The following is a 12,699-nucleotide window of genomic DNA, read 5'->3' as shown; positions in this document are numbered from 1 at the left end:
ATGCGTAGGTGTCTTTTAAATTTCACTTAGGGTGGCATGATTGGGACAATGTCACAACCTATAAAGGACACTAATGAATCTGATTCAGATTTGTCTTGGGGTGTGACGTGAAGATTTGCACAGAGTAGTAGTAGTGTGGTATATGCCACGGGAACAATGTCGCAACCGGTGATTATGGCCTAGCTGTCTGACAATTGTTCACCATGCTGCAAACCAGTTGATAGGGACAATGTCACAACCTGAGATTAGCCCATGCTCAAGCTGGTGTTGAGTAGGTTGTGACATCGTCTTTTTGAGGGAAGTGAAGCCCTCAGTCCCCTCTAATACAGTAGAAGAGCTGGTAAATCCATTTGCTTGGAGTGCTTGATTCTGATTATCAGCTTCAGATGCCCCATAAAAAGGAGTACAGTAGACCTGCTCTGTCAAGGACACTTCGGACTGACAAGTGCTGTCCTAGAGGTGTCCTGCTTAGAGAGGTAAAATTTAATGGGAACTACAACTTTGGGACTAAAGCTAGTGTTCTTAATAGAGAAGCGTTTGCTGAGGTAGGTTCCATTGTCAAAAAGTCTACCGCAATTGCTTGGAGGTAGGCCTAGGTTCCAGTCCATCATCAAACCGTTTGTCCAAGACATGAAGAAAATTAATAAAAATGGTAGATCTGTTGAGTTTATTAGCAAGACTAGTACATGCAAATACAGCCAAAGGGCCCCACCCTGTGTTTTATGTCATTGGCAATACCAACAAATTAATCTATTGATGCAAAAGGCCCTAAAAACATGCCCAATTTCACAGGAAAGTTCTGTAAAAAGAGGAACTGAGAGTTTTGGACGAAGATTTCAGTTCGATTATCTGCCGCGAGGCAGCGCCACTGTCACCTAAGCCAATTTCATACTGCGGACGACAGTAGTGTTATCTAGCGATAGAAAGTGGAACTGAGAGTTTTGGACGAAGATTTCAGTGCCATTCTCTGCCACGAGACAGCGCCACTGTCGCCTAAGCCAATTTCATACTGTGGGGTCCTGTAATTGATCGGTTTTCATGCTTTTGGAAGGTAATCAGTATCAAACTAAGGGAATTTAATAGAGATAATGACTTGCTTTAGTTGTCAAAACAGGTTCAGCACAGCCACAAGCCATCTTTCCAGTGAAACGACAGTAGATATGATTCTCTGATGGGATCAACGGCGGTGGACGAGAGTTTCACCAGTGGCAGGGGCTTGTTCGGTGTACCCCACTATTGACCTTGTCAGTTGCTTAATATAGGAGGCCTTCCTTGTACCCTCGGATTAAATATAGGTGCAGTCACTGATCGTCAAACCTTTAGATTTAACGACATAAGTATTTTCAATCAACTTACACCTACATTCAATTTGAACAAGAAGATGTATAAAAGATATGGGTAAATTTTCGGAGGCCCAGTTGTTTTGCAAATGTAGGAAGAAATTTAAGGAAATAATTACTTTACATGGGGTAGGTTATGACAGTCCAAATCACAATTGACATCCATCCTGCTTCGAGTCAGGATCATCAGCCACAAATGTAAAATTGCTCGGCATCCAGGTCTCGGTAAAAAAGAAAGAAAACATATTACTATGACTTTGTCAGCTGAGCTAAAAATAAACTAATATAACTCAGAAAGAAAGAAAACATATTACTATGACTTTGTCAGCTGAGCTAAAAATAAACTAATATAACTCAGAAATTTTAGTTTGATGTTTATTGCTAATAAAGATTTTTAGGAATCTGTAGTTTGTCTTCATCACAGACCAAACAAACATCATCGTCTTGTAAATCATGAATCATCAAATATGATTATCGACCTCTCAAGACGCGTAAATCACATGACCCTCCGATGACCAATCAAGAATTGCACGTTCAGTTTGGACAAATAAATGAGCCAAAAGGGGCCAAGAAGCAGCATGTCTTGTGTATCACCTTTACAGCAGAATTTTCATAGGGCAGGACTGCCTGCCGTTTTCTTGAAAAGAACTGCTCCACAGCACGTGGCAATTGAAGTCAAGTGACTTGCCAAAGGTCACAAGCATGTGGTATAATGGCTGCTTTCACATTATCCACACCACATGTCCCCCAAGAGTGCCAGCAGTTCCTCGTTCAAATCACTTGGCCCAATTGAGTCATGTCTTCGTACAAAACAAAATGCAAGTCATAATTGGTCCCAACAGGCGATTAATTTGGAGAGAAAAATATCGTTTATTTAAGTTATTCTAGTCTACATGTTAGGTATATAATGCTTGGGTAACAACAATCAGTCGGGACAATTGGTTATTAACATTATTAACTTGACCTTTCACAGGACAAAGAAGAATTTGCATCCACACGGGAATCATCAAATCAGACGGCAATTGAAATATCCCTCTAATTCTTCAAAGGTTACACGCACTGGACAGTTGTACATTTTAGATAGTCCCCACACAAGGCACATTGAATGGTCCTATAAATTTAGACATTGCGAGTCACACCTGGAATGATTGCGAGGGAACTTCTCCATATGGCCTAGGATTTAAAACTTATGGCAATGACTTCTAAGGATACATAGGTCCTATAGATCAGTGTCAGCAGATCTTGTATGAGAAATCATCCTGGCATTGGCTGTCCTTACAAATTTAAGTCAAGTCTGACAACTGGAATGGGGTATTAAAACCAATTCAGATGAAAATTTCAATATCTCACTTGATAATGGACCATTTGAAGAGAAGTACCTTGATTCAATCACGTTTCTTGCTTAAGAACAGAGGTACAGATAGTGAAAATGAAGATACGTGACCAACACCTTCACACCACTGCACTCCCCAGAACTGACAAATCAGCAGTTCTCAGTGTCTCTTTTAGCACTTAAAATATGGGGCCAAATCAAGGAAAGATTTCACAGACAAGCCTTGCTTCAACACACACTTGACTACAAACTACAGGATCTATTCAAAGCTAAGGAATTTTAAATCAGAAAAAAACATGTGGCAATAACCTGGAGAGGAACGAAAAGGGCAAAAAACTTGACCCAACTAAATTTAAGAATGATTTCCACAGGAAAGTCTATACTGAACCGAGGCTCACCAGAACTCAATTCCAGTTTGACAACAAAACAGATGACTGAATAGCACTTACTTGGACCAACACAATCATTTCATTAACAAACTTAACAACTTTAAGCCACATTTCCAAAACAAGGAAAATTTTCCAAGAAAAAGACCCGTTTTCTACTACAGAACTCCTCAATGTTTCCTGTAGGACATTTTCAACTGAAAACAGAGTGTTAAAGCCTAACAGGTGGAGCTGAATTATTTCCGAACAGATCGCTCAACAGATGGAGTTTGAACACTTTTATTATGAATACAATCTAAGAAAAGAATATTCCGTAGGAAAAGAGCACATATTTTACATCCAGACAAGGGATCTGGTAAAAAGTGGATCATGTTAAAGCCAATTTTTCTCCTAATATCACCACAATTGATCCCGAGCAGTTCAAATGTCACCTGTCAAGTCTACATGTAATAGGACAAGGCAATTGCAGTAAAATGCCTTGCCAACGGCATAACACAAATGAAGCAGAATGTGGCCTTGGTGCCCACAAGTTTTTTTTGTAAAGTCCTTGGGGATGAACTTGACTTGAAGACATTGAAACAGACCAGGCTTATTGATATGCCCCAGTGTTAAAGATTGGCATGCAAGTTAAGTATGCAATGTTATAGCTGTAAAAAGTTACATATAAAATGGAATTTCATGAGGACACGGAAGTTTGCCTGATAAGTCATGCAACACAGACCATAATATGTACCGAGTCTTCTTGATTAGTATGCTGTATCCGTTTACCATCCAAAATGTCTTGCCAAACATTAGATCATCTTTGGTTCAGGGTTTGGTGACTACAGAAACCTGCCAATACATATAGCTATTATCAATAATGGATTAATCCATTATTGCTATCATGTGATATGTTACAGCATGAAAACCCAAACAAAAAAATCTAGATAATTTGTGAACGCTCCCTAGATTCCAGAATTACTAGAATATAAACTATTGACAAAAGTAGTACATAAACAAAGATGAAAATGCCTAAATTATACATTACTAAGACTCGCACTACCTTATATAAAACAAATGCTGATTCTTCTTCAAATGTTGCCAGGAACATGACGCACAGATTTCTTTTTTGAAAAATCAAACTACATTATTTGTATATGATGATTTATGGTTTGAATATATTTATGTACAATATAATGGTATTAAATCGCTGTTGCAAGACGGTTCAAAATCTGCATTGTCAGTTCACACAGCGGCTAGTGCACTCATATGCATAAAAGTGTGCCAATTATTCATCATACCCATATGCTGAGACTTATACATAATGATGTCCAACTGATGAACTTGTGCATTTTATGCAGTAATCATTAAATATCAGAGAACACTTATATTGAAGGAATTTTTCACTCAATTTCCAGCATTTTACTTTAAGATCTCTTTATACCAGTTTTTGAATTCACTGACATTTCAACCAGGGATTGTCAAGTATCCTGAATTCCATCACACTTAATTGACACCAGAACAAAGATGTCTGAATACTGACCTTGAAGTTGGTTTTTTGACCAGCCGTATGTTTACTGATGTAAACCATCATTTTATTCCATTAGTCAATATCACAATCTATGCCAACACATTCATACCACCAGCTTCGATGGCATTGCTAAGCTGTAGCCTACTATCATACATAACATACAGACAAAATGAACATCCAGGATTATTTAGCCAGTGTATATTATTAGACAGCACACAACCTCTGAGAACTGGAAGAATTTTTTAAGATTGGCGCCGAACTTTCCCAAGCAGTCAAAATCTAAAACATTGTAGCAAAGACAGCAACCTGTCTGCTGTGGCTCTGATGGTTTTTGCAATAGCTTTTCAATCGAATCTTCAGGTTTGCAATGAAATGGTTCGGTTTAGACTTGAGCCACTGTCAGCTTCAATAATTCATAATAATTTATTTTCTGGAATAGCTTTTGCATCAGAACTATTCACTTTAAGCACTGACTGCAGATATCCTGTACAGCGAAACAAGTAACAACCCTGTTACAACAAAACAACTCGCATTTCCTAACTTTAATACTCATTCTCAGTCCTAAAAAATATTACGAATCGAGCAAACTAGGACAGACGCCCTGTAGTACATAAACCCAAGAAAACGCAGTGACTTGCACTCAATCATGCACCTGGCAATGCTTCCGTAAATCTATGTACACTATTAAGTAAAGGTTGCATGGCCTTTATGTACATATCTAGTCATATTTGACCATCATCACTGGGTAAACTTCACTGGAAGTTAAACTACACTTTGCACCAAACGTATCAGAATACAAATAGATATACATGAAGGGGACACTTGAATATATCCATTAGACATGTGGAATTCATATTCCAGCAAAATCGACCGAGGATATACTATAAAGAGCATAATTTGCAGCTATCGATTCAACCTTACAGCAAATATAATAATGGTAGCAGCACTGAATATGAGCATGCAGAATAAATTGTGTATTTAATGCAGAAATAGGGTCTGCAAATTCAGATTACTGTATATCAAGATGTGTTCAACTGAAAACTAGCCATTCTCTGTAAAAGTTTACAGCTTGGAATCACAGGGTAGTCATTTCACTATTTACAGAAAGATGGATCAACTCGCAGCTGCAGGGAGCAGCCAGAAATTCAAATGAAGAGAAAAATTCAAAATTAGTACCAAACTATACAATTTGTAAGAGTTAGAATTATGCACTGGAATTATCAATACCGAGGCGGGATCATAAAAAAAAACAATTCATGGAAAAGTAGTTTTCCCAAAAAGATTTCAAAAATTATTTGGCTCTCAGGCCTCGACAATGTCTTCATGGTGGAATGTTGCATTAATGGCCTCATCTTTCACAGAATAAATCACTCGACTACCCACGTCAGGTCTTTGTACATAACATATAAAATACCAAGGATGTGGAGTCATTGGTTCAGCATGCTGAAATGCTGCAGATTCCATCAGGAAGATCAACATCAGTGGCAGAAATTCTCCCAGGCAAAGTTATGGCAATACGCCGGAGGAACAACAGCCATTATACGAACATAAAATCATGTCTCATTTTAGTTAAATAAAGGGCATTTGTTTAGCATGACCATAGGACAGTATTTCTTGTGTACTTAATGCAAGCACTCATCTTCAATTTCGATAAACAATCATCAATTTTAACCTTACCCATATCATACTCCAGGATCAACTCATTTGGTTTTCAAGCCATGGGTCCTGAAGAAACAATGCCAGAGCAGCACTGCCAACAGAAGCACAGACTACCACTTCAGCATCTTACTAAACATTATCGTAGTATACATAACATCAGACCTCACCGTAGATTTCCTTAGAAAAAAAATTGACGGTATCGATTCATAAAAATGTTATATGAAATTCATTACAAAATGGACACACAGTGATTTCCTTCGAAAAAGAGATGGACTGATCCTAAACATCAATTGGGTAAAAAGATTTCAAAGGATCATGCACATGTCCTATCTATTTTATACCAGTCTATCACGAATCAGAGGCATGCAAGTCCATCTCCCTTTTTACAAACATAATCTAAGGATTGATTAAATTCTGAATACAAAAGTATACTGTACGTATCATTTAAATTCTTCAGTTATTACGAGATATATACTTTGGTGGTTTTGTGTTTACATGGCCTCGAATTCATCCACTCTTCTCTTAGTGTTGCCCATGCGGATCTGCTTCAGCGTTTTAAACTTATCTCTTCCCGCTCGTACGTTTTCCAAGTGAAGCTCATCGTTTTTGGTTACAACGCCCTCTCTCTTTTCTACCTTAAGTTCTTCACCCAAAAGCTGAAATTGAAAAGGCACATCTATCAGATTATTTCATCATCTTTTGGTCAAAGGGCCAACTCACGACCGCTGAAAGTCGGCAACAACCAGAGCACACTCCTTCAATCATGATCAGTCATCTCACCTTTAATTGTTCTTGTAATGACTTTGAATCGGCCAACCGTGTGGTGCGTTCCTCCTCAGGGCGGGCAACATCACCGTTTTCTTGTACAGTTAATTCTTTGTAGTCTGCAACCGTAAAAAAATTAGAGTGAGATTCGTAAATAACTTGAAGGTGTGCAAAAATGTTAGCAGAGGGCTCACCAATCAAATCAGATCAAAATATTGCAAGATTAGGAGGCCTATCTTTGAGATTCTTTCCTACCTTCTAAGTTATCGTCATCATGTTCAGAAGCAGATTCGGACTCTTGGACCTGAAGTGCGCTGTGCTCTTGCTGCACTATCGTCGCCTGCACCTGCATGCTGGCGACCATCTGTTCATGTTCCAGGGCGAGTCTCTCCTCCTCGAGTCGCTTCTTCTCCTGTTCGATCGCCAGTCTCTCCTGCTCCTGTCGCTGCATCTCGAGCTGCGTCTCCGTCTCGTGGAGCTTGCTGGCGGTCGCTTCCAATTGTTCCCTGGTCACCTGCAGTTGGGCATCCTGTTCTTCCTTCTCTTGCTGGACGCGCAACTTCTCCGCGGCCTGTTATTGAAACATTGAGGATAGTATCAGTACACCTTCCAACAATTCCCGCCTAAAATCTATTTACCAAATTTGCATTTGAAGGGGTGACATCGAGGACACAAGGACCTAATCCTAATTCACTCTGGAAATTCAAGTGAAGTAGGAAACCCTATTCGATTTGGGATTTGAAATTCAAATATAGGTTACATTCATAAGATTGATAACGTTCTTTTCTCCAAAAATGACACAAGCATGCTAATTTCTTTAACCTGGAAAGAGAAAGGTTTAGGCCGTGCTTGCTAAACATGACAAATGTTTATTTAATTACATGCTCCACAGGTGATATTTTGAAAGTATATCTAAAGAATGGAATGGACTTAGTTCAAATGACATAGCCAGGTTTTAAAAGAATCTTCCACTTGTTAACGGCAACCAGGTAAAACTAACACACTGAACAGTGAAAGTGAAAGTGAAACATTTACCAATTGAAGCAGTTATGGGATAGGCCAAGCTTCGAGGCTCACTACTCAGATGGAAGATGTACAGACAAGCACAAGAAAAATTCATACATGGTTGTAACCTACCCAAACTTTTAATACGCCCAGGGTATTTTACATAACCAAACTTTTGATTTAACTCATTGCTCACCAATGCAACTTAAACTATTCTAGGTCTGTTTATTTCGAGTCCCCCCCCCCCATGTTCGTATATGAAAATGCCAGCACTAATAATTGGCTTATAAATATAACAGTGTCATGCTATTGAAAAGTGAGGATTGCTGTCCATAAATTTCAAATAGTGACTGCAGCGCCACTCTGGTAAATGTTGGCGATTTCATAGGAATAACAATACACAAGAGAGAACGTATGCCCCCCCTGTTCTTATGTTAAAATGCCAGCACCAATAGTATAAGACGATCAACGCTACATGTAATAATGTAGACATCCATGACCGCAAGTGAAAATGCCAAGCAGAAATGCTGAGCAGAACTGCAAAAGAGAGGTCCATAGCAGAATCCAAGGGGTTAATCCCCGGGGTATAGCAGCAACCACACACCTGCACACTGTTTTCATACTCCTCTGGCGCACCTTCCTAGAAAATATTGAACTTTGTCAATAAAGCTTGCTAAAGTTTATGGTAAACCCCTTTGCACACGTTACAGACACACCCAGTATTTCAAATCATCTCCTTTCTGATGTGGAGGGGCTGAACTTTGCCAATTTTTTTGGTCAGCCTTTGTGGCTTTTGGGATCACATCTTGAAGGTGATGTCGGAATCCATTAGTCAGCCATTTTGTTCCCCAACAGAGGTCGATCACAGGGGGCACTGAATCTCAATCTGCAAAGTGGCGAATTGTTCACGAACAAAAGACACTAATTGATACTACGATCATGTGATGTTGGTGCTAATTGACATCCTATGTTGCATCATCAGGTTAGGGCTATCTATTTGATGAGGATTAACCCTATCAGTTCTTTGTTCATCAAATATGCAATGGCGAGATTCTGAACCTCTGTATTAGCTGGTGCTGGTGCTTCAATGTACATGTACCGCCAAGACTGTTAGGATTTCAAGCATTTTTACAAATTGATGTCGAATTCTAGCCACAGCAAAATTAACGGCTTAATGATTGTGATAAAGGTTTGGCCACGGTGTGCTTCAATGTGAAAGACCAACTGTCTTAAAGGGTAAACATACAATGTATCAAAATATTATAAAAACAGAAATTCAAATAAGAAAGCCTAAAGAATTGAACCCCTTTCACATCAAGATATAGAAAATTACGAACTGGAAGTCCTCAGTATATCCAAGTGGCGGTCAATTCAAAAAGGGACAACTTACATGGGCGGTTCTAACAGGTACAAAGGAGCATTTGAAACCAGTCCTATATTCCAAAACACTTCTTACCATATCTCTCCTTTGATTCAAAAGATGCGAGTTATTTGTGGGGGATGATTATCACAAGATACATGTTTAACTAATAAAAGTACAATGGCAATAGTTTATATGCAGCTCACTAAGTTCATCTTTTTATAAATACCCCAAACCACTGCAGGAAAGTTTGTTAGGAGTCATATCTTTAGATGTGAAAGGGTCGAAGACAAATGGATTGGATCCTAGCATGAATGTATTAACCTCCACTACGAAGTTGCCATCAAGTTAGATAAATTATGTGTTGACAAGAACACCAGAAAATAAGCTAATGAACACCCCAAAAATAAACAAATGCAAGAAAATATGTTCAGAGAACAGGAGAAGTAACCCAATCTTACAGAATACCCCTTAAATAAAAAAGTTTTAATCAGCGATTAGTTTAACTACAATGCAAGCTTTTTTATACTTGTCCAAACAAAACCTTTGATACATTCTCTTGAAAAATTTATGATGACAGAATCCCACACCACCCAGATTTTTAGACTAGATGAGAATTAACTTCACCAGTTATAAAATGGAAGGGCAAGAAACTGCTTTCAGACTGGTCACTAGTGCCACACGGCATAGGATATAGCTCACTTTAGACAACCCTCAACCGGTAAAGGTTACAATCAAACGATTTGATGGTATCCACATGGTCATCAAGATATACAAAATACCCAAACTAACATCCCCATTCTGAGTAAATGTATTGCCAAATGAAGAGAATTATGGAATGAAAAGACTTTATTCTAGCTCAATCTCTTGCCCTCATCTAAGTACCATGGTAAGTTTATACGGATGGTGGTGACGATAGTCGTTGAAACGTGTCTAAAAAGAATATTAGATATTACAAGTTAAGTCAGGTCATTATGTTTTAAAGTGGTTATCAAGCATAGTAGACAGAGCAAACAAAGACAATTACCAATCTTTCGAACTCGGCGGTTCCCTATAACAAATAACATGCAATTACTAAACAGTCCAATGATATGCAAAACATGGAGAAATATATACATATTTACATCAAATTAAATTAAATTAAGGATCAACTTTGTAATAGTAACCGAGAACTGTATTTATACCGGTAAAGGAATGACTGCTTGTTAGTGAGCTGTCTCTTTAAAATGTTAGCAAATATGTGACCATCTTTCCCCGGTCCTCAAACATCTACATTGGCTAATGGTTAGATGCAGGATTGATTTCAAAATACTTTCGATCCGTTTTAAATCATTGAAAGGTCTGGCTCCAAAATACCTCCAATCTTTGCTGAGGTGGTGCCTCATTTTGATGGGAGTGGTCATATGGTCAGGCAACCATAACAGCTTGGGTTGGTGCAAAAAATGAAGGCAGTCAAAGTCACATTTCAATGTTATGTTTGAGGTGTTGTAGAATAGAAAATGATATCGGTGGTCTCATCAAACCCTGCTAAAGGTCTACTAAAGGTGAAGCTGTCCTTTTACAACAAATTACGGCAGCCACCTTGGTTTGGTTTACCTTTTAGCTCAACCCACGCAATATTTGACAAGACAACCAATACCTCCAGTTACATATATGCAGCACTTTAATGATAAAAACTTGAGATTTGTATATAAACCATGTAGTTGCAGTTTTGCATATCATGAAGACAACGGGACAAAAACAAAAACAGACCAACAATGACAGGACACACATGCCACCATGATATGGAAGAACTGCTTTCTAAATACGAAAGGACTATCAAATTTCAGCATCGATAGCAAACGGCTGTCAAAGGAAAATGGTGAAAACACATAAACATAAACCATGCAGCACGATGCAGGTCACAACAGATGGGTAACAGCAAGGAACCAGGTAATGATAGGAATGCCTCTGAACTTAAAATCATACGTACAATTTCATCTCTCTTCTGCTGCTCGAGCGAAACCTCCGATTGCAGCAGCACATTTCTTTCCTCTTTTTCTTGTTGCTCTTGCTCAAGTCGGGCGACTCTCTCTTCGTTCTCTTTGATCATGAGGGCCAAGCGCTCCCTCTCTGAAATAAACAGTTCAATAGAATCAAATCTCAAGTCGACAACTGACTACCAACCTATTTACCAAACTATCAAACCTTCAAATTAGAAATGTGTTAAAACCCTTAGGACAGGACACACTTACCAGCTTCAACACGAATCCGTTCCTCCTCTGCCTCCCTTAACTTTCTTTCCATTTCGTTCTTCTCGCTTGCCGATTGCTGTTGCTGTCTCTTGGCTTCATCGAGCTGTTTTCTGAAGAGGAAAGTGCTCTTGTAAGACAAGGTTACAACCATCCACAGAAGTTAAAAAGTTGCCCTGGTGATACACCTGGTACAAGGAGCCTCGCTTTTGAGGCCATTTTAAAAGACGAAGCAATTTTGGGATGCATGTCGTACTCAAGGACACAAAGACAAAGCAGAGGTTATCCTTTAAAGTCAAACTAATGACCGCCTGATTATGAGCATGTCACTCCAACGACGACTATACCACTGATCTCCCATACTTGGGCAACAAGCCAACCGGCGGAATGCTGCACCTTTTTACAGAATCTGTAGCTTTAGTTGGGGAATGAAATCAACTATTGATAATAGACATACTTCTCCAACTTCTTGTTTTCCTTCTCTTCCTTGGCCTGGGCCTTCATCTGTTGAACCTCGATCGTGTCTGGTTTACGCCGTCTCATGTAGAGTTCATGATTGCCCATGCACAATGCAAGAATACGTTTGTTTATCCTTAGTCTTGGAGCATAGAATACAAAATCCTGCAAAAGATAACAAGAAGCAATGAAGGAACTGCCCTTGGATTTGGATAGCGTCAACAACATGGTTTAGTAGATGGATTACTCTCCGACCATAGCCACAGTCACTAGTTATTCCAGCCTGTGGCAAGAACAACCCAACCTTCTTTGACTTCTACATCACGATACTTACAGGCGCTTTCTTGTCGATAGGTTTGATGACAAATTTCTTGTCATTGAATGAGATGTTACGAATTTCACTCCAGGGGAAGCCAATCTTTGGTGTTAACCTGACAAGGGTGAATAAGAAATGTTTTTCAGAAACATACTAATAGTCCAGAAGTCACATTTTGCATCTTTGTACATAACTTAAAATGATTATGTCATTCTTATCATCAAATGAATTGAAGAAGTACAGCTCAGCTCAGCTCAATACCGTATAAACAGCCTGTACACTACTTTAATCATATATTTAGGATATACATGTACATGTATTTTAATAGAAAATGGCAT

General features: G+C 38.8%; 1 protein-coding gene across 6 annotated transcripts in view; it reads right to left on the bottom strand.

The window, feature by feature from the left end:
• Window positions 1–1,701: 1,701 nt before the first annotated feature.
• Window positions 1,702–12,699, bottom strand: part of LOC135487805 (radixin-like) — a 28,733-nt gene continuing 17,735 nt past the window's right edge. For 5 of the 6 annotated variants that reach the window (XM_064771890.1, XM_064771892.1, XM_064771895.1 and 2 more), the window contains 8 exons: window positions 12,380–12,476; window positions 12,047–12,210; window positions 11,593–11,702; window positions 11,331–11,470; window positions 10,386–10,409; window positions 7,249–7,564; window positions 7,009–7,112; window positions 1,702–6,884 (listed from right to left, as the gene is read on the bottom strand). In XM_064771890.1, the coding sequence (XP_064627960.1) occupies window positions 6,720–6,884; window positions 7,009–7,112; window positions 7,249–7,564; window positions 10,386–10,409; window positions 11,331–11,470; window positions 11,593–11,702; window positions 12,047–12,210; window positions 12,380–12,476 (1,120 nt within the window). In that variant the 3' untranslated portion in view covers window positions 1,702–6,719. The remainder of the gene's footprint in view (window positions 6,885–7,008; window positions 7,113–7,248; window positions 7,565–10,385; window positions 10,410–11,330; window positions 11,471–11,592; window positions 11,703–12,046; window positions 12,211–12,379; window positions 12,477–12,699) is intronic. The other variant, XM_064771891.1, reaches the window with a different exon arrangement.

Source organism: Lineus longissimus, chromosome 5 (assembly GCF_910592395.1).
Source record: "Lineus longissimus chromosome 5, tnLinLong1.2, whole genome shotgun sequence".
NCBI lineage: Eukaryota > Metazoa > Nemertea > Pilidiophora > Heteronemertea > Lineidae > Lineus > Lineus longissimus.
The sequence above is the reverse complement of the archived record's forward strand: the minus strand, read 5'-3'. Positions and strand labels throughout refer to the sequence as shown.